The 22421-nt window shown below is 30.3% G+C and overlaps 2 protein-coding genes across 13 annotated transcripts; both read right to left on the reverse strand.

Moving 5' to 3' along the window:
- Positions 1-1443: 1443 nt before the first annotated feature.
- On the reverse strand, positions 1444-6694 carry LOC100301880 (peroxisomal biogenesis factor 11 family protein). Of its 12 annotated transcripts, XM_041011570.1 has the most exons (10): positions 6320-6675; positions 6175-6204; positions 4844-4902; positions 3949-4155; positions 2874-2948; positions 2718-2792; positions 2538-2618; positions 2361-2435; positions 2074-2247; positions 1444-1743 (listed from the first exon to the last, which is right to left on the reverse strand). In XM_041011570.1, the coding sequence occupies exons 4-10, from the start codon at positions 4138-4140 to the stop codon at positions 1708-1710; spliced, it is 708 nt and encodes a 235-aa protein (XP_040867504.1). In that variant the 5' UTR covers positions 4141-4155; positions 4844-4902; positions 6175-6204; positions 6320-6675; the 3' UTR covers positions 1444-1707. The 12 variants fall into 12 exon arrangements, with proteins under 12 accessions (XP_040867504.1, XP_040867505.1, XP_014625669.1 ...); XM_041011571.1 differs by lacking the exon at positions 6175-6204 and having other exon boundaries at positions 6327-6675; XM_014770183.3 differs by lacking the exon at positions 4844-4902 and having other exon boundaries at positions 6327-6675.
- Positions 6695-13313: 6619 nt separating this feature from the next.
- Positions 13314-17154, reverse strand: LOC100789140 (protein ARABIDILLO 2). Its single transcript, XM_026126742.2, has 4 exons — positions 16761-17154; positions 16350-16658; positions 16078-16176; positions 13314-15160 (listed from the first exon to the last, which is right to left on the reverse strand). The coding sequence occupies exon 4, from the start codon at positions 15123-15125 to the stop codon at positions 13452-13454; it is 1674 nt and encodes a 557-aa protein (XP_025982527.2). The 5' UTR covers positions 15126-15160; positions 16078-16176; positions 16350-16658; positions 16761-17154; the 3' UTR covers positions 13314-13451.
- Between the last annotated feature and the right edge of the window lie 5267 nt (positions 17155-22421).

The raw sequence follows: 22421 nt of genomic DNA on the forward strand, positions 1-22421 counted from the left end.
TTTTATTATTATGTGTTTTTAATCTTTTAATTAAATTTTGTATGATTTATTTAATTAGTTAGTTATAATTGTAAGGGTAGAGGGTGTCACGATCACGTCTCAAAGTGATTCAACTCGTCAGGTTTCCATAATGGATCTCATTACAATACTCGTCGCACAAAAATTTGTCGCCCTTAAAAGGGTCTTACAATTGTCCAATTGTACAATTTGTAGCTAATAACTCAATACATACAATATCTCATAATTCATCACATATTCAATTTATCACTTAAACACAATTTCAATCACAATTTCATGATCCCAATATAACAATTTATCACGTTAATCTAGTAAATCTTGTCCAACACAAACAAATTATACAAAAATGCTTCCCACAACATGGGGAGTAAAACCCGTTAAACAATTTTACATAATCATATCAAAATCATAGCAGAAACACAAAAATACCAAGAGCACTTAATTTTATCATTTTATAAAATGAACTCTATTATATTTAAAAACTGACCTAATACATCTTTATTTATAACTAGGGTGCTTTCATCCTATTATTTACTCTATTTTTTTATTTTATTATTTTATAAAAAAAATTATTCTACTCCCTATCAAATGAATAAATCAAATATCATTTTTATTTTTTTACGAACATATATTTATTTTATTTATCTTAAAATCATTATTTTAATTAATAAAATTATTTCTATTTATTTAATTAATTAAAAAAATCTCATTATTTTTCTAAAACTCTATTTATTTTTAAATAAAATTCTTTTTAATTTATTTTATGAAAAATTAGATATTACGCATTACACCTTTCTATTGACATATTTAGCGTTTTAAAAAAAATAAAAACAAAACCCTTTCAAAAAAATTATTAATTATAAAATAGTGGCATCACTTTTTTTTAACACTTTTTTATGTGATTGAATGAAATTTATTGATGATTAATAATTTTGATGAATATCTTCTAAATCTGGAGAAAAATCATTAAATTTACAACACATGTAAATTATTCAACCAATTAAATTAGACTTTAGTATGTTTTTCTTAGTTGTGAAACTTGTGATCATTTCAAATAGAAACGTGCTTTTCTTAGTTGTGATCAGTATCACTACGTAGAAACATGTTAAGCGATATTCCAATCAACCCCTGATGTCATCACGAGTACCAGCAATCTTAATGCGTGGCTTGGTCATAACAGTAGAATGCACTAGCTCATATGACCAGTAGCAACTTGCTTAGTGGGATATACCATTCATTCTCACTCTAGGAAAACAATGACGAATAAATAAACATTTTAGTCATGACTCATAAACGACATTGCATTAGCCTTTTATAAGCATCAAATTAAACCTTTAATGATAAATCAACGCATCCAATTTTGTCCTTCAAGGATCAATATGAAGTTATTTGAAGGACCGTTTTGATAACACAATGAAACGAACATTGAGGGGAAGTGGGGGAACCGATTTGATATTGCATGTCTTTTAGGGTACAAATTCATGTATTTGTAAATTATGGAGCAACATAATATTGTTGCATATATTTTGAAAGACCAAAATAGAAAGATACCCTACACAGCAGTTTTTGAGAACTTGTAACTATGATGAAAATTGGTCAATGCTCACATCAACCGACATTTCCTGACCAATTCATATAATTATTTGACAACAATGACACCTCATGGGAACCATTTTATTCTTCCACACTTCACAAAGTTTTGGACTTGGCTGGGGCAGGAAGCAACTGCATTGCACAATCCAGAAATTCTTGTCAGTGAAACTGGTACTCCTAAGAAAATTTACAGCTAAAGAAAAAAATCACGACCTTCCAATGATCAAGTGTGACAACTATAATAATGAAACTTAATTCAAAACATTGCTAATGCGGTTGTTAATGTTCTTGATGGTAAAAAAAGGTCAAGAGCTAATTTTGTCTGTATTTTTGTATCCCTTGGTCAATAGTTGTCCAAAAGAAATGTGTTTATACACACAGATGAGACATGGATACAAGGTTTTATTAGGGTAGGAAAATAAAAGCACAAAGGAAAAAAACTACAATTATACTAGCTGGTACCTGATAACAAGATATTAGAGACGAAACAAATCCAAATGCCCCAGTCACGCGAGGAGTAACTGTCTTGGGTGCCAATTGAAGCAGTCCAACTGCTACCACTGTATCAATTCCTGCTTTGATAAGTGATAGAGTTCTCTCATTTGACTTGTTTAGTTTGGCACGGTATTGCTCATTCTGCAGCCATATATATAGGTGATGAATACACATACAAAAGGAAGGCAATCACAGTCCAAAGAAACCAAAACCAGAAAGTTTGAAGAATTTATGCACAAGGATCAACAACATACATCATATTTATTCTTGTTCTTGAGATCTTTCTCTAACTTCTTCATTGATGAAGAAAGCCTTCCAAGCTCCCCAAGCTAATCAAATAAGAAAAAGATGTCACAGAGGTTATCAGCGAAGGAAAATGAGGGCATAGATGCACACCTATTAGCATCAATGAAGGTAGGAAAGCCACAAACCTCAACTAAGGTGGTACACACTGAGGAACCCAGCCAACAGTAAAGAGATATCCGGCCAATTAGTTCAGTGCGCTCTTTATTCTGTAATTAAACACAAAACTCTTGTACCACTATATGGTATTTCAATATAATAATACAGAAACAAACATGATGCTAAAGAAAAAAATTATTATTTCCAACCTGGTAGATGCCTGTTCTGCCAAGCCACACAAATTGATCAAGAAACAAGAAAGTGGAGAGTAGTGCATTCTTGGACTGAAAAAAAAATTCAACAAGATATTAGGAAAATCAAACAAAGATGAAAAAAAAGGAGAAATGTTCTTAGAGTTCACATACCTTTCCCAACAGAATTAGGGGGAGGGGAGTGCCCTGTGGTGTTGGACTTATCAAAGCATGTAGGTCATTGACAAACTGCGAATTAAAGAGTGAAGAGTGATGGTCATTGCATGAATTAATTAATATGCAAGCAGTGTTATCAGTGGCAGATGGCAGAACATGGTAGAAGGCCAAAATTCTTCCATATAAACATGCCATTGCACCTTGTGGCACCACCACAGCGGGCCTACCTTTCACAAAATTTTATGCCAAAAGATGAAGTATTTGACTTTCTTTGATTTATCCCTTTTCCAATTATGTCCCCCAGAACCCAAAGAAAGAAAAAAGAAAATATGCATATTTCAGATTTCTCATCTTTTATAAACAAATCAATCAAAGGGGATACACATAAGGAAAATGGAGCAAAGAAGTATCAGTATAAACTGCCACTACCTAGATGCAGAAGTGCAGAGGTGGTGGTCAATTCATGTGGCCTGTGGTCATGAGAACGGTGCATTTGTACATGGTGAGTGGACCTTGGCAGGATAGATTTTGGTAGGGAGTTTTATGGTGTGCTAGATTATTTGTGTGTGAGTATTAAAAACGTGGTCAATGGCTGTCAAGAGGTGAGGTGCAAGCAGGATTGATGCTCTCTGATGGTGCACTTTTTTTGTTGGGACACAGATTTTGAGGTCAGGGATTCATTGGTTATCCTATTTGTTGATGATAGTTATTTACATCTATTGGGTATGCAGTAGGATAAGGGCAGCAAATTTACATGTCCTGGGGTATATCTTATGAGAACAAATCAAAGATGACTAGATGGGTTCTCTTTTGTGCAAATCCTGGTTATATTTTATTTATGCTTGTCATTAGGGCATAAATATTTTTTTAACCATGATGACATATGTGGGGATTTCTCTGTTTATGAGGGTGTGTGTATTTGACTATTAGTACCACAGGTTCCGTTTATGAATATATTTATTTTATTTGGCTGATTAAAAAAAACTGCCACTGCCCAAATGACAAAAAAGAAAAAAAAAATGAATCGATGAAAAAGCATGTTTCAAAACTTGGAAAGTAAAAAGAACCTAACCTTAAAAAGACGGAAGACTTTTCGTGCCAAGCTGGTTGTTTTGTCGACATTCTGAGCAGTACCAGGTTCCCCGTTACTCAAAAATTTGGAACCATATTGTATTGCCCTGCATATTTTGTCCCTTGCTTCAGCCTTGCCCAAATATAAAACAAGAAGACCAAGTTCAGCCCTTGTTGCATCCAACGTACTCATCTTCTACACTAATTGCTGCCATATAACAAAATCACAGCACAGTTCATGTCAACTAAATTAGGAGAAAGGAGTAGGCAAAGTTAAAAGTTATATTGTTTAAAATCAAAGATTCATATATTAAGTTTTTAAACACTTAAACTCATCAACTAATGCAGACATTAAAAAAGTAAGACAAAGATATTATCAAAATGTTTCAAAAAATGTTGCTAATCTTTCTGAGAATTAAAATATAACACTTCCACAAAATCTTCACCAAGATCATAGAACCATGATAATCAGTTAGCAAGAATATGTAGTAGACCTTCCACTCTTATCAAAGCGGCATCATGTGATAATGTCCAGTTTGAGTGTTTATAATATATGTGCATTTGAAAACTCATTCTTCTTGCAACCATAAAATCCAAGGGTTACACACCATTTATATCTAAAAAGTGAAGAACAGAGAAAACACGATTTCATCCAATTTCAATTTACTTGCAAACTCATTTTCTTTTCATTTTCATTTATTCTCTCAACTTTCATGCAAGGAACTAAAAATAGTAAAAAGTAAGAATGTTAAATTACAGAAAGTAGATAACCCATAAACTTCCAATTCTAGCCTATTGGGGCATACATTCTTCAACTACAATAGCTTCAAACCTCAAGTGCTAGGTAAAAAATGGGGCAAAAATCATGTAGTAGGTTCTACTTTTTTATTACCCACCTCACAAACACCAAGTGACATCCCCTAAATTTTTTGAATCAATTAATTTGGGCAGGAAACTGCAAAATATTCATTAAGAGAGAGATTAGTGATTCATTCTTGAGCAATTTACTCATCTGTGCTTCAACACAACACCACTATTGACTCTTGTGGTAAACCCTAGATTGTTTTTCATCTTTCATCTTCTAGACTTCTACCCTATTTTATTAATTGCAATAGCAGTCCAACTGTGATTACCTAAACAGATAGCATTTAATCTCCACCCCAACAAATCCCTAATATAATCCTTGCTTGAGTCACAAGAACTGTTCGGAGCACTCAAGCAACCACTAATTGACCAGCTAATCCTCCTAACAACAAAAGCATTTTTTCTCTAAGTGGAGTCAGCATGGATCAAATAATACAGTTGTGCTCTGTCATAAACAAGAAGACATCTCCAACACCGTCATACTTGGAAATAGAGTAAGAGTCAATTGGTGAGGGCGTCTCAGCAGAATAGAATAAAACTCCTTAAATATTGTATTAGCACTTCCAACTGTGGCTACTTTAGGTCTCACCTTGCAAGGTTTAAGAGGCATCCTTGAAACTCTAAATAATACATAACACTCAATCCTGGAGCTATTTCCAAATAAGAACTTGGATGAAATTACAAGGGGGAATGGAATTAGCTACAGTATAATAGGCTAGTTAGTAAGTCACTCTGGGTTATTTGCGAGAATAAAAAAACTAGATATCTGCATATTCACCAGGGTACTTAGAATTCACCCAAAAGAACATCAGTCAGACAAACACTTCACTTATCTAGGCCAAAATATTGAAACCAACGAGCAAATCTAAGAGCATTGGCATCCAAGTTTCTCCAATAACAATAGACTATTCATTCAAACAGCTTTCAATAAATCATCCCCACAATAAAAAATAAAAAACAAAAAATAAAAAATTGAATAAGGCAGTCATCAAAATTACTTATAATCCATTGATAAGGATTAAAATTCATTTGTCAAAACAAAAAGCTTAACCCAATCACGCCATGTTTGGCACATGAAAAAGATAAAAGAGAGAAAGAGAATCGATCCATCCGAGAACTACCCTGTAGTCCAGTTACATCAACCCCTTTCCTCTGTCATAACAACAACCACATCTTCAAAATCTTCGATTTCCCTCATCCTAATCATTCTCAACGCAACCAAACACACTTAAAAGCAACACAACATCCATAGCAACAACAACAATAACAACCAACCCATCAAATCAAATCATAAAATCCCAACCACCCAATCAAATCAACACCCCCTTTAAGTTGACCCAGAATCGTAACTCGCAATCCCCACCTTCAAAGTTTGCAACTTTACTATCTCAAGCTGCAAGGTAGATCAACCAACTGGGGCACGTGAATTCTCAACTCTTAATTCAAAAAGAAAAAACAGGAACCAAAAAAAGAAAGAGAGAAACAAAAGAGAAAGAGAGAGAGAGTACCAAGTACCAATTAGGTTGGGTGAAGGGAATTGTCCTGGAGAATCGGCACGAGAGACGAGGCTTTTTTTTGGTTTTGGGCCTGTCCTATGTTATGTGTTAGATAGAGTTATGATAAGGGCTTGTTTGGTCCTCTCTTTTCGGAGCAACCAAACAAATGTGAAATATTATTAATAATGATCTATGGACAATGGTTTCGTCTCCGACCAGGAACAATCTTGCACCGTTCGATGACTCCGATGTCAACGTGCCACGCGTTGGGAGCTTGCAGCTCCGTTTGATTGGATGATGAGTGTGATGGAGAAGATGGATTCAACTCAGCTGCTGCGTTGGTTTGGTTTTATTTTGCCATACGCATCTCAACATTCAACAAAGACCAGTCCACTATGCCTTGACGTAAAAAGCTTATCTTTAAAAAATAGTATTTTTTTGTTTTATAAAGGTGATAGATAATGGTGATAATATTATTTAATAAGTTATAAGTTAATATTATTTATTGATATTAGTAATAAAATATTATAATATTTTTGTTAAACAAATTACATTTTAATATTTTTATTTAAATTTAAATATTTTTATTATTTTTTAATTTACAAAATGAATAATAATTTTTAATATTAGTAAAAATATACAAAATATTAAATAAAAATAATATATATATATATATATATATTAATTTATTAAATAATTAAAATAAAAAATATTTATGAATTTTTAAAAATTACGTAGGTGAAAAATCATAATGTAATTACGACTTCAATAAAAGAAAAAAATCATTATGACTTTTAAAGTTGTGTGAAAAAAAATATTTTTTAACTTTAAAATCATGTAAATAAATAAATAATTGAAGTCATAAATTTTATGACTTCAATAAAAAAAAAAGTTATAAAATAATATGTGATGATTTTCAATTCAGAAATCTTGTAAATTATCCTAAGACTTGCCTCTTTTTAGTATAAATTTAAATTTGTTTCCTTTTAACAAATTTGAAAGAAAAAAAAAAATACCCTTTGGTCGTTTGCCCCTACGATGCTTGGTAAAGATCCAAGAGTCAAAACGCTGAGCTACTCAAATGTTATTTGTTCGTCATTGGATTCATGATCTCCATCTTTGGACACTATTTCCTGTATAGCTTGGCCATCCTTTAGGAATTGAACAAGCTCTTCAGATGACCTAAACTTCTGGCTGTTTGGAATGTGAACAAATATATCAATATTAATCCATGACATCCAGTAACATTCAAAGATGTAAGATTTTAAAAGGACCCAGTGGATGGCACTAAGATTTTCAGGCAAGGGCAGTTAATCATCACCTTCAATGTTTCTAGTGCTCTAACCCTATGGAACTAAGCTTGTGGAGATTATTCAAATGTAGGCCCTCTCAGCTCTGAAACAATTTTGGTAAAATGAGCACTAGGTTTTTGGGATCGAGGAGAATATTTCATTGAAGGAACTACAAGCAACTTCAAGATTTTCAATGCTGGAGATCTTTTCAAATATTCCACTTGAGAATATAGTTGACTCATCATCCTCATGATATATAGCACTGCAGTTTGACTTCTTCTAATTTTTTCTTGTGATGTGCAGCATTTGATATCTTCTAATTTTTTTCTTTCCATTAATTGCATTTACAGAAAATGCTAGCTAGCAACGCCTTACATTATAACAAGTTCAACAAATTTATATACCGTAGATTAATCGCAATAGAAAAAAATTAAATATCCTTTCAGTATATACTTCTACATATTTAATCTTACCGTTGAAATATAAATTAGTCATAATGTCATATATGATTCTATGTCTAAGGATTACCCATTACATAAAAATAGTTACAAGTGGGATATCTTCTCTTATCATCTGGAGCTATTTAATGAAAGAAAAATACTAGTAATACTTTGATATTTTTTTAGAGAAAAAATACTAAGCATTAAAAATATAAATTACAATGTATTCAATTATAATATATCATATATGTTAATTAGAATTAATTAGAATGATGATTTAAAAGTTATATTAATAATAATTTAGGATTTAATGATAATGAAAAACTATTTTATATTCGTCCAATTAATTAATAGAAAGTGGATGCAAACCATTTGAACGGGCATGGAATGTCACAATGTGTGTGGCTAGTATTCTTTTGCAATTTATCCGTATTAAGACGTGCAAGCACAGCATCAAAACTCAAGAGAAAGTTGCTGTAATAGCTTTTCAACTGAGAAAATGGCTTGCTGATCAATTGAAGATCAACAAAGTTGATCCTCTATATCTGCAACTTGACAACTATGATGCTGAGTTGTAAACAATTTGAACCTGTGACAGTGATATATATCTAGAGATGTTAGCATAGGCCATTCTAGCAAGTGTTTTCCATGTGGTAGAAATGTTTGAGCTCTGGCAATTCCCGTAGTATTAATGAGGTCAGACAATGGAAAATGAACTGTTTAGTTTCACCCTTCAAGGCTGCTTCATCCTCTACAAAAATTTCCTCCAACCTCTCACAATGTTTCTCAAGCTTAACAAGATGATTGGCCACTGATGTTGGAAACAAACTTTTAATTTAAGGCTCTCTCACATTGTTTCACATCAAGCTTAACAAGATGATTGGCCACTGATTTTGGAAACAAACTTTTAAGGCTTTGACAGTTTGCAATGTACACTTCTTGTAAGTCTTGAAGGCTAATTATTTCATCAGGATTATTCAGATTCCAGATATACTATACTCCAGATTTGGCAACTCATCTAGAATCAGTTCTTCAATGGAAGAGAAAGCTGAGAAGCCGGTTTCACATCTGCTCCTATATCTTTCACATCAAATATAGCCTTAACTGATTGACAATTCCTTACAGTGATATCTTTCAAGTTACCCAGATATGGAAGTAAATAAAAAGGAATCACATGGGATAAGGATTCACATTTCACCACAGATAAATATTTCAAATTACTTGTTGAAGCAATTGTCACTTGGGATTGGAACTACACCAAGCCATATCTCTTCTAAGTGGGGATGATAACCAAATGTCAAATATTGCATATCACATGCAGACTTTTCCGCCTGTACATGCAAAGTACAATTATTAATTTGAAGAGCTTAACATATAAACAAAACTTACATATGTTTTAGTTCTTTAATTTTAGGAGGTTGTATTTTTTAGTCTCTAAATTAATATTTATATTTTTTTTTAATTAATCAAAATTTGTGATGTACTTTTTAGTCTTTTTGCAATAAAAAATTGTCGCAGACTGTGGATGCAAACCACCAACAATCATTAGCAGGATTAAAAAAATATTTTTATAAATTTGAGAGATTAAAAAAATTTAAATTTAAATTTAATGGGAAAAAATACAGAACTTAATTTGAGAAACCAAAAGATATTTAAACTTATAAATATATTTGAGGGTGCTTTTAATATTCTTATTTAAAACAAAATTCCACTTATTACTTATTATATGATAAAATGCATGCATGATAATTTTTTAATTGGTGATTATAGTTTTACACCATATATACAATATCTGCCGCCATTTTAATAAAAGTAGTCAAATCAAGTTGTTAAATTGAAGTGCAGAATTCATTTTAAAATTCTGATCAGCGTCCATGTGTAGTATGCCAACACGCGTTCTGGAAGTATAGCTGCTATAGAAAATCATTCAAATTTTTGGGATTTATTGATTGGTATTAGTACGTATTCGAGTCTTTGTGACTAGATAGTTTAGAAATCAATCCTTGTTCTCCCTATTCTTCTACTTAAAAAGTTATAGCACAAGGTAGATATATAAATGCCTATATAACATCATTATCTTTATAGTTCTTTAAATATTTTTTTTTATTGATTGAAATTTGTAAAAATGAAAAAAATTGATAAATTCCATATTATATTTAATGATTTTTTTATAATTTTATACTTCATCTTCTTAGTTTACTATTTCTTTTATTGATTCACAATTCTCTATAAATCACGTTATATGGTCTACCCAATTATATAAAAATTTATTATGTTTGTTAATTACAGTAGTATTACTATCCATCACACCACCGATGTGAACCTAACTCTAAAGATATCCGAAAGGTTTTCTTAAAAACCAATTCATAAGAGAGTGACCTATATTCGTTAACCACCCGATATGGGACTCTTAACATTTAGGGATAATTCATTTGACCGGCAAGTATAAATAAGATCATGAACTAAGAGTTTTTGAAAGGGAAATATCTCCTTCAAACCATAGCATTCGTTCACTTGAAGATGGTTTCTAAATTGGGTAGTGAAGGAAAACAAAAGGCAAAATATCGTTCTTATTTAGTGTCAATAGCGGAAGAAATTTTAATTTCCAAAGGTTTGTAACATGGGGCATTCCAGATGGTGTTTTCCTGGATAGAAGCAACTATGCAGTGACAGCCAATGAAGAGCCAACGAGAAAAAACAAGGGAACTCAAACATAGCAGCTCGTCCACTGGGAACACTAAGTATTCAGGTCCATCATTTATTGAGAAATACTTCCTTTGTGATATACAAAGTAATAATCAGATATTAGAATTTCATTGTAATTTCCCTCCATGAGTGTTATAAGGAATCTTTGATTTTATATCAAAATTTTGTTTGTAAAAATTAGAAATATAAGGATTATGTGAGTAGTAATTTTAAGAATACTTATGAACCAGAAAAAAAATAACAAAAGAATATTTATTATAATCAAATTTGATTTTGAAATTTTTTTTATAGTAGTTGGCAAAGAAAAACTCGACAAAGAAGAATTAGACATAAAATCAGTATAAAATGAAATTTTTAATACTCTTTCTTAACTTATCAAACTATTTCAAACTTTATTATTGTTATATTTTACATACAAGATTTTTATTGAAAATAAATTCCATACATTATTAGACGACAATTCGCTTTTAATCACTAAATAAGAATTTATAAACTTATTATAAATATTTTGATTAAAAAAATTATATTTTAATTAACACTATTCAACTTCCTCTAATATGATTTATTATATTCAATATTCGTCATGTGATGATGACTTTAAGACATCAAAAATCTTGATGCACGTAAGTATTGCAATTAACAAGTAAAGGTTTACTTTCGGAAACACTAACTTAGCCAAGTTTACAAAAAGTTAGATTAAATAGAGCAATCTTCCAACTTCAAACATATATGTATCATATTTGGTAAAGTGAGCTAGTATATAAAGTGCAAAAATAAAGTTGAGGCCTTCTAACTCCAAGTATAATTCGTTAATTTTTATTTTATTTTTCTAACTCTTTAAACAGAAAAATTGTTAATTAAAATTATTGATCAAGTAATTCTAACATCTCAGTGAATAACAATTCCTTCAATCATGGTCTGGTCTTGCAGCATAATTGATCTCAAATTGAATATATAAAATTTTGTTTTGACGATAACCATTATTGCAAATATTATTAATGATAATATGCAAGTGTTTCTTATTTTAATTTTATCTTCAGTGTTTCCTTAAAAAATTTAGTTTTAGAAAACTTTATGAAAGTTCACGCTAATAGCTTATGAAGTAGTAAAAAGAGTTTTGTTATTTCATATTTTCTGTATTTATCTTAGAATATAAAAATAAAGTTTTAAAAAATAATATTTTCATTTAGTTTAAAAAAAAATTTATTTATATATAATAAATACTTGAATTTTGTGTTTGTTTCTTAAATAAAAAAATTACATTGAATCTTTAATACGATAATATTTTTATTTTTGGTCCTTAACATTTTTTTAATTAATGATAAATTAAAAAAATTTATATTTATTTTATAATAAAAAAATTTTGGTATCAGTCTTTTTAAAAGGACTAATAACAAATAAAAAAATTATCAAAAAATAAATATAAAATTTATTAATTTATCATAGATGAAAAAAAGTATCAAAAATAAAAAATAAAATTATTATTTTACTAGAAACTTAATAAAAAAAATCAAGAATCAAACACAAATTTATTTAATTTATACCTAAAATATGAACCAAGCATATATTTCTCTTGTAAAGAAATCCGAACTGAAGAATTGATTAAAATTATAAAATACTTTAAGTGCTGGAAGGTGATCGTGCTGGAAGGTGATGACATAAAAAAATAAAAGGAAGCTGGAAGGTAAGAGTCCTTAAGCTCTTTAGTGGACTCATCACTTCTGTAATAAATTATTCGATTAAACTATTGACAGGCCAATATATATCGGCTAGAGTGAATTTTTTATTTTAATTTTTAACTTTTAAATCAATAATTGTTGCCTTATTATTTTTTAAAATATCTAAATATTAGTCATTAAAACTTGCTCTTTTTATTTTTTTCCTCCTATACACAGATCAAGGTTTAAATGTTTTTCAAAATCCAGGAATTAAAACCAAAGTTTTAAAAGTCAGACACTAAGATCAAATTCAAAACTTTTTCAAAAACTATAACCACCATCAATCCAGAAAGAAAAAGAAAAAACCATTACAAATATTACATATTTTCATCAAAAGCCGCCAATGTTTCTTGCTCTTTTATATCCCTTGCTTACTCTGATCCCATTAATAGCTTTAGTGCACTTCGTACTTCAAAGTTTTTGTAGAACTGTTGCTTCTCATTCACAAAATGCACAATAAAAAAAAAACAAAAAATCACTCCATGTTTAATGTAAAGGTGGATGGATATACGAGGTTTTAACTTCTTCACATGTTGGCATCCAAAGGAAATCATCAGACAATCTTCAAGAGCCTATAATTTAAAACAAAATACATCCACCCAAACAGTGGATACTGAAACTTTAATTATTATTAAATAATCCAACATTGATCACAATCATTATACAGATTCACAAAGCATGCAATGAATAACAAAAAAGGAGAAAACCCCTGCATGAAAACAGAAGAGAATATGTCTTGAGTATGAATTTTTCACATGATTAAATGTTCAAATAACAGCAAAACAAGTAGATTTAACTTATTATTCGAATTCCAAAAAGAATTTCAGAAGAAAACTAGTGAGAGGGAGAGTACAGAAATTTAAATATTTATAATATAATCTAACACTGATTTATAATACATAGATTAGCAAACTTCTTCATTCCAGTTTGCAACTTAGTATTTTGCTTCTTGATACAAAAAAAAAAAAAAAGTTAATATTTTTTTCCTCTATTTCTTGCTAAACAAACTTCTAAATTTCCCTCTTTCCAACCTTTCATGCAGCTTTTTAGCTCCTGGAATGTCCATCTCAGTAAGTTTCTTCAGATACCCAATTGCCCCATACGAGATCATTAGCTTCTTACATTTCTTACATGAAGAAAGTGATCCAAGGCAAGTAACTGCATATTTTTTTGCAGTATTCTGAGGGCTTGGATCAAGCAACTGAACCAAGTTTGGCACACTCTTATCATCCTTCTTAACCTCTCTTCGATTCTGAGACACAACCATCAAGCTTGCTATTGCTTGAGCAGCAACCTCTCTAACACTGTTTGACTTGGCCTCAAGCATCTTCACAAGGAGAGGGATGCAGCCAGCTTCACCAACCATTTTCTTCATGTCTGTGGAACTGCAAGCGCAGCATATCGCAGCCGCAGCTGCTTGCTGAGCACCTAAGGATCCGGACTTTAACACATGAGTCAGACGGGGGATCAAACCGAGGGAAACCAAGGATTCCTCAGGGACTAATCCAACCAAGTTCCTCAATGCTCCAACCGCAGATTCCTGAGGAAGTGGACCATCAAGATAAGCCAGAAGACTCCTAACACCACCTTCTGATATGACACTCTTCCTTAGATTCTCATTGCTTGCAGTGAGGTTCTGCAAGCACTCTGCAGCATGCTCTTTGGAACCTAACAGAATTCCACAGTTAAGCAGATTGATCATTACCGTCACAATCCCTTCTTCAGCCAATGCTTGTCTCACCTCAGGAACAGCTGATATGTTCTTCAGAGTACATGCAGCCGCGGCCTGTGACACAGAATCACCGGTTTGACAAAGTGCAACCAATGGACGAACCCCGCCATGTCCCACGATTGCTCGCGCTGTTTCGGCTGACATCGACAACCTCTGAAGGGATATTGTTGCCTTCTCCTTCCCCACCACACTGCCGGATTCAACAAGCCTTATAAGAGGAGGCAGAACTCCTTCAGAAACTAGCCAATTTTCACAGCTACCAGTTTCTGCAAGTGAGCATATTACAGTAACTGTTTTTTCTCTTATCCTGGGAGAGGTAGCTGTAAGCAATTGAACCAAAGCAGCAATGTTGCTCCGACCAAGAACAGCTAAAACACTCTTCTCATCCTCCTTCATGGCCTCAACAACGCTGTCTAAAGCTCGGTGCTTCGCTTCCAAGTGCCCGATCTGAAGGCGCGCCAGCAACTCCCTTATGTTGTTGTGTGTTGCAACATCTGATTCTGCCACAGAACTAGACACAGCCAATGGCAAAGTAGCCTCACCAAGCACACCAGTCTTGATCAGAAGCCCACAATCCCTCAAATTCAAATCAAGCTTCCCAGCCAATGCATCTAGATCACTCTGCATCCGAAGCTTACCCTCATACTTCTCCTTCACACACAACTCAGCCAATTCAATCGCTTCCCCAAGTGTTTTTGACACAGCCTGCAACTGCTCCTTGCAAAGAGCATTCTTCGAGAAGCATGGATGGCTCGACAAATCCGATAACTGCGAAGGGATCTGTTCCAATTTCGCAACAATCATCTTCCATCTACCAGCAAATCCCTTGACCTCTCTGGCCTTATCAAGGACAACAGGAACAAGTTCCTGTGCATGCAACAACCAGTCTTCTGTGGAACGTGCATCAACCTCATCACCATCTTCCACCATGACTTCGATTTGGTAGGCACAGAACTGATTATTAGCTGCCACAAATGGAACAACACAAGGAAACCAAACCCTTCAAAGAAATGCCCCCAGATGCCAATTGGTAAATAGAAAAATGATATCAAGCATAGAAAATTAAAAGGCTGTGGTGGAGCAGTTGCAATCGTATGATCCGTAAATTATAAATTAAGACTCCAATAGAAAACTCTGAGGCACAAAAAAACAACCACCCCAATAACCCCAACAACTTCGAGAATCTCCTATGATCACACAAAGCTTGTTTACTGAAAGCACACTCGAACAACAAAACTGAAGTACCAAAACATGCCCCACTAGTCTTTTCTCTCACTTTAGCAAGAGCGACCATTCAATGCCCTTGGAAAACTATGAGCACACATTAAATTTGTTATAATAAAAATTAAACATTATTATTAATAATTAATAATTTAATACAACTAAACCATGGTAGATGAAATATTTTTGATGATGACAGTGAAGGAAATATACTTTTAACAGCAAACAATAAAGAAGCCAGCCGTCGGCAGATATTTACACACAAATCCAACGGTACCCCTCCAAAAGGCACACCTAACACATGGCACAAATGCAATATGGTATCCTTTCTAAGGGTATTTTGGTCAATAGGAAATAAAACCACAACTTTACTTTTCAACCATGATACAAAAGATTTGTTGCAGTGAGACAGTGTGAAAGATGAATCTAGAGAGAGAAGAGAGAGAAGAGAGAGCTTAATCAGCTAGATTCTGACCCATATCAACGGTCAAGGATTGTTATAAACTTAGCTGTGCTTTTTTTTTCATCTTTCTCCTCATAAATGGGGTTTTCCTTTGAAGGGAAGACACAAGTCTCTGTCTACAGTTGTATACACGCTAGTTCGTAAAATGAACCATCACCAGAAAAAAAATATATAATTTAAAAAAAAAATCTTATATACCTCAAATCAAGTTGACTTGCTTGATATTCCAAGAGTTTATCCTGTTGAGAGCCATTGAATGATCCACAAAACAGCCTTGTTTTCCACTCTCCAATGCTTCTGTAAAGCCCCAAATAGTTAGAGACAAAATCTAACACTCACTGAAACAAAAATTGGAAACAAAAGGAAGCAAAAGAACACTACTTTTCTTTCCAGAAGTAGGAGATCAGATCAAATCAACAATCCCAAAAATTAAAAATTGAAAAACTAAAAAAAAATAAGGACCAACCAACCTTTGAAGAAATATATGTTGTGGCTTAATCTTCAAACTTCACAGAAACACTTTTTATCACTATGTCTCAGACACACTAATGTAGTGACATAGAAAATGCCTCAGAGAAAGGATCACCAATCAACAACCTCAAAACTTTGCTTTGACAAGTTCTGAATAAATATTAACTCATGTAAATGTAATGCTTCCAGAATCAGCAATCAGATAAAGCCCTGATCTTCCGCAAAACCGCGTCTTGCATGCTCAAAAGACATTAACACCACTAACCAGAAACAGTTTCCTCGGAATCACTAACACCCAGAAACGGTTTCTGCTTCATAATTGAGAAACGGACACAAAACGCTCAATGTCTCAATTTATAATATTATTAAATTAAAAAAAAAAAAGTGAGGAAATCAGAAGAATCTTTCACCTAGAGTCAATGGTGATAAACTGATAATAAAATCAAACTTCAGAGACATTAAAAAGTAAAAATAAAAAAACACAGCTAAGCCTAACTAAACAGGTGCAATATAAAAGTATTCACTTCTTCACTTCACTACACTTCAGAGTTCACACCAACTATTCAAAAACCAAACTTTTATCTCTCTAGAAATGGAAGATAAATGTGTCAGACTCGCTGTCTCGAAGGTGAAGATTCTCTGTAGCATTATTTTACACTGTCAACGGAGAAATGTAAGCTTATGATTCGAGTAACATAGCTTAGAGGTCGAACAGTTTTCGTGATCCAACGGTCAGGATTTATCTTGGGACATGCATAACTACCGTTGTGATTGGGTTAATTTTGAATGTGTACGAAATTCTTCAAATTTGTTTTGATTAAGGAAAAATAATAATAAGGTCACGTACTAGCATATCAACATCATATCCATGAATTGAAAATTTTATTGTTTATTTATTTTGAGAAAATATTTTATTGTTTCTAAAATAAATAATTTTTCATTATTAAATTACAGAAAATAGTAAAAATGTTTTTTATTTTTTTCTGTTTTCTATAAAAGTCTTTGAAAGTAAAGAATAAATCAAAAATAAGGTGACAAATGTTTAGTTAAAAATAAAAAAAATCAAAACCAAAAATAAAAATAGAAATAACCAATCTTAATTTAATGTAATAAAAAAATCTCAATTCTTAAAAATCACAAATAGAATACTTTTTATGTATATTTGAAAAGTAATTTATATTTTACTAGTAAAGTTATTTTTTTAAGGAGGCATGTGAATGCTAAATTTAAAAAGTTTTAAGAATATATTTATATTTTAAATATTATTATACTTTATCTTCAAATAATATTAATTATTTTAATTTTTTTTAAAATTATATAAAACTGAATATTTTGTGTGTTGAAGATAAACCAAACTGATCCTTACTTCAAAAAATGATGACTTGGGTATGACTGCCACGTGTAAAGTGGTCCTTCCTTTTGGAGGGGGTGCATACAGCTGGCGATGTCACACGAGTGAAGTGGACAGACTGTTGGGACGTGTGTTCCGAATTTTTACATTCTATTACTATTATTAAACGTCGGTGGGAAAATTTTTAAATGAACCTCAATTACAAATTTAGAAAAAGGATAAATTGAAATATTGGTTCTAATTATTTAATTTTTTATTTCTAAATTAAGATATTTAGTTTTTTTATTTATTAAAATAAGTTATTTTTATTTTTTCTTTAACTATTTAAAATCAAATTTTAACTTTAATATAATATATTAATATTGAGGTGACACTTTCTAACATGATATTTATGTGAAAAGGATTAAAAAATGAAAAAAATATTTTTTTTTAGTAAACTCATAGCTTTTTAGTTAAAGATAAAATAATAAATGACTAAAAAAATATTTTATTTTATTAATTTTATAAATATTATTTTATATGTATAGTTAATTAAGAGTTATTAATTTTTTAAAATATAAAACTTTATAAATTAAAAAATATTTATTATATAATTTTTTAAAATTTTATTTTATATCATTTCATATAATCGTTTACGTATTTTTATTTTTAATTAATTTATAATTAAATTTCATAAATTCTTTTCAATATGTAATTTATTTTTATTCTAATTATAAATTAATAAAATTTTAATATTTAATTTTTAGGAAACTTACATGTTAGTATATTTTTAATTATAAAATTATTTAGTAAATAATTTTTAGGTTATTTTAAGTTTACATAATATGTATAAATTACATAAAATAATTTTTCTAGATTATCTAATATTAGTTTATGTATTTTTTTAAAATTATGATAAAATAAGAATAATTTTTATAAATAATTATTTATTAATTTATATTAAAATAAAATTTATAATAAAAATAAGTATATCGAAAATTAAATATTAAATATATTTTGATATTAAATATTTTATTTTAATTTAATCTATAATTTTTTATAATTAAAAAATAATAATAACTTTTGACTAATGATATATATATATATATAACTAATTTATTTATTTTATTAAATAAACCACATTTTTTTCTTCTTTTTCATTCAAAACAAATACATATACTAGGAGAAAAGAGACACCATGTGTCTCATTATTGATAAAAATAAAATAAAAAAGAAATAATAGACGTGAAGATAGTTATAAATATAAACTAGTAAGAGAGATAAATATAGAAATAAAAGTGGACACGAATATCTACAAACATTTGAATTTATTTTTTGAGTAATTTCTAAAAGGTAAAATAATCCCACTATAAATATTTACCAAAAAAACACTACAAAAGCAGTTAACAAAAATTGTATTTTCTTTATAATTTTATTGATGGTATAGATATATGGATTTTACATTTCTTTTTTCTTTGTTTCCCATTTTTAATTTAATTAAAATGTTCCAAACACTTAAAGGATTATAAGGTTTGTTTTATCCTTCTCCTTTTTTTTTCAATTTCAAAGAAGCCTAAATTGATTAATGCACAACAATATTATAAAAAAACTTAAATTCTTATAATTGTCAACTTCAAATATCAAATTGATAAATTCTTAATATTAAATACTAAAATACTAAGTAATTTTTAATTATAAGAATTAAAATTTTATTTAATAATTGTAAAAGTAAAATAATTAATAATTATAATTTTGTAGACTAATTTAAGAATTTGGTTGAGAGGTGGCTAATACCTAATTAAGTACATGGCGATCGTGAGTTTGATGACTTCAATTAGATAGTATATGGTAATTAAATTATAAGTATGATTATGAAGTAGCGTTGATTTAACTTTTAACGAATTGTATAATATCAATGGTACTGTTGGGAGGAACTTTTTTATTTGTTTTTTACACGCATCACCTCTTTTTCTTCCCTCTCTTATTCGTCTTTTCTCACATTGTCTTCTCCCTCCCATTCTCTCTTCATCTCCTTCTCCCCTTCTCGTGCTCCTTGTCACACCACCATGTATGGGGGTTTGGCTTGCATTTTATTTTGGGACTGAAATGTCCAGACACAATGTTTCAATGAGAGATTTTAGTGATTTGTTTTTTATTCTGCTTTGGTGGATTTTGGACATTTAGTATCTCCACAAATATATTGGAAAAAACATTATTATTTTATGAGTTGTGTGTTGAAACCTTAATTGGCATGGATGCTAGTTTGTTTTTATGAAATCTCACTTAGTGAATAGTGAACTTAATCTTAAAATTGTATATCTAGTATAAGAAAAATGTAAAAAAATTGGTTTGAATCAAATCAAATTATAACAAATTGAATTGATTTTTTCTAAAGATAATTCAAGAAAAAAATACATTATCTTGTAAAATCAATTTGGTTAATCAAATTAATTCTGCAAAACCAATTTGATTAATCGAATACACATTTAGCCAAATGATCTATATATATATAGCATTGATCTATATATATAGCATATATCAACCTAAATTGTTCATTACCAAAAAATAAATAAATGAATAATAAACCAAAATAAGGGGAAAAAAATAAATGTGATTATTTTTTTAAAAAAAAAGAACTAGAAGCCATAATAGAGAAAATTAATAAAAATGAAAATGAAAATGATGGATGAATGTCCTATGCCACACCCATCGAACAACACAGTAGCATAAACTTTCATCCATCACTATATTGCTCCACTACTCTAGCATCATCATCTCCATGAAGTCGTCATTATCTTCTTCAGACACCCATCAAACAAGCCACCTTAAGCCAAAAAAGAAAAAAGGGAAATCAAACAGTTGCATGGGATCAATGGTAGTTGAAAAGGAAGTGAAACACACAGAAAACGAAGAGAAAAGGATATTTCAAGTACAAGGCCTTATGCCTTGCGTAACCTGAACGGGACACTGTAACTGTTCCCCCTTCATGTGTCGGCTGCACTCTTTTTCTGTTTCTGCCTACTTGTTATGGGCACACACAAATTAAATAAAGAATAAGGTTACTAACTCACTTTTTAATACTACAAATTTTAGTGCAACACTGTTATATTGTATGAAAAATGAAACCACGAAATAGATAGATGAATTAATTAAAATTGAGTAGCTAATAAATATATAATGGTTATTTTTAAAAAATTTATTTGTTGAAATAAATATTTATTTTAATAAAATAATTAATTTTTTTATTTTTAGTATATTTGTTTAAACGATTTTTATTTTAAAAAATAATTTTTTTACCTATTTTAAGAAATAAATCATATTTGCGTCTTAAAAACATACTTATATAAAAAAATTATTTTAAAAATTATTTTTTTAAATTTAAACAAACTCACAAAATACTTACATTTAGTATTTTTCTTTTCACAGTAGGTCTAAATTTATTAGAAAGTAAAAATTATAAGTGAAGTTTATTAATAAGGAGATTTGTAGTTTTGTATGATATTTTAATTATTAACTAATAATAAAGAGTGTGCAAGAGAATTATTTACTAACATTTCTCTTAAACTATTAAATTAATATGATGTGTATGTATGTGCTACAACTGTGTAACAATATTAACTTCTCTGCCAAAATTAACATTAGCAGCATAAAAGTAGAAATTACTAGTGCTATCCATGCTTTATTTATTTTTTTCTAACAAATAATATTTACTCTCTTTATTATATAACTATTAAGTCAATAAATCCATTAAGATTATAATAATGACACAGGAGATTTAAGTTGTTTGTTAATTGTAATGATAGAGTCGTAGGTTCTTACGTAGCATTTGATAGACAGTGTTTTTGTTTATTTCCTCGGGCTTTAGCAGTTTAGCCCCTTTCATATAGCAAAAAATTAATTTAGGAAAGTGGTAGGTTCAAACTTTGTTCATGTCATTAATTATGTATAAAAATAATAGTTATTTCAGTGGCTTAATTGTGTTTTAATTTTTTTATAATTAATTTTAGCATTTATGTTAATCGTTAGTAAGTAATTTGATCTAGGGAAGTCCCTATCGACATAAAAGAAAATGCAAATGGAGAATGCTAGTGTTATGGAAAATGCAAATGGAGAATGCATATATGTTAATCGTTAGTAAGTATTATAATCTAAGATTCATTATTACATTTCACAGTATGCTCGTGTTAGTATAGTTTCCACATGGGGCACAACAATCATAGGCTTCACCACTTTCTCAATGTTCTTAACATTTACCGTAGAGAGGTTTGGTGATTATTGTAACTGATAAAATGGAACATGGTACTAGCAAATCAATCAAGGTAAATTTAATGGTCACTCACCCTACTATTTGATGAATGATGATGACATGTTTGCAAACACTGACCCTTCCCATGATGCCCTTTAAGACTCTTGCTCAACTTGGCTTTCAAGAAAGCAAAGCTTAATCCATGCTTTCCCATCATTGGAAAGGGTCTATTTTATTGACGCGTGTGTTTGACTAAATGTTTGCATAATTGTTTTTTTTTTATCTTTTCCTAAATGCGTATCTAAAAATGAATATCTTAAAATTCTAGAGATAATTTTTGGTTATCTTTTGTATTAATTCATGAAATATTTTCTTATGAGCGTAAGAAATTTGGACGCAAGTAGCTATATATGACCATTATTAGTATATGTGGCCTTAAGTGCTTGGAAGTTAGTTTAAATCTCGACTAAATTTCAGTCAAGTGGAATGAACCTC

Source organism: Glycine max, chromosome 18, assembly GCF_000004515.6.
Source record: "Glycine max cultivar Williams 82 chromosome 18, Glycine_max_v4.0, whole genome shotgun sequence".
In the NCBI taxonomy this organism is placed as follows: Eukaryota; Viridiplantae; Streptophyta; class Magnoliopsida; order Fabales; family Fabaceae; genus Glycine; species Glycine max.

Excerpts from the sequence above, each read along its gene's own strand:
- LOC100301880 (XM_014770182.3), bottom strand. The coding sequence starts at position 4,140 with ATGAGTACGTTGGATGCAACAAGGGCTGAACTTGGTCTTCTTGTTTTA. Across the intron at positions 2,949-3,948 it reads AAGTCTTCCGTCTTTTTAAG|TTTGTCAATGACCTACATGC; the intron begins GTTAGGTTCTTT and ends TTTAATTCGCAG. Across the intron at positions 2,793-2,873 it reads CCCTAATTCTGTTGGGAAAG|TCCAAGAATGCACTACTCTC; the intron begins GTATGTGAACTC and ends TTTTTTTTTCAG.
- LOC100789140 (XM_026126742.2), bottom strand. The coding sequence starts at position 15,125 with ATGGTGGAAGATGGTGATGAGGTTGATGCACGTTCCACAGAAGACTGG.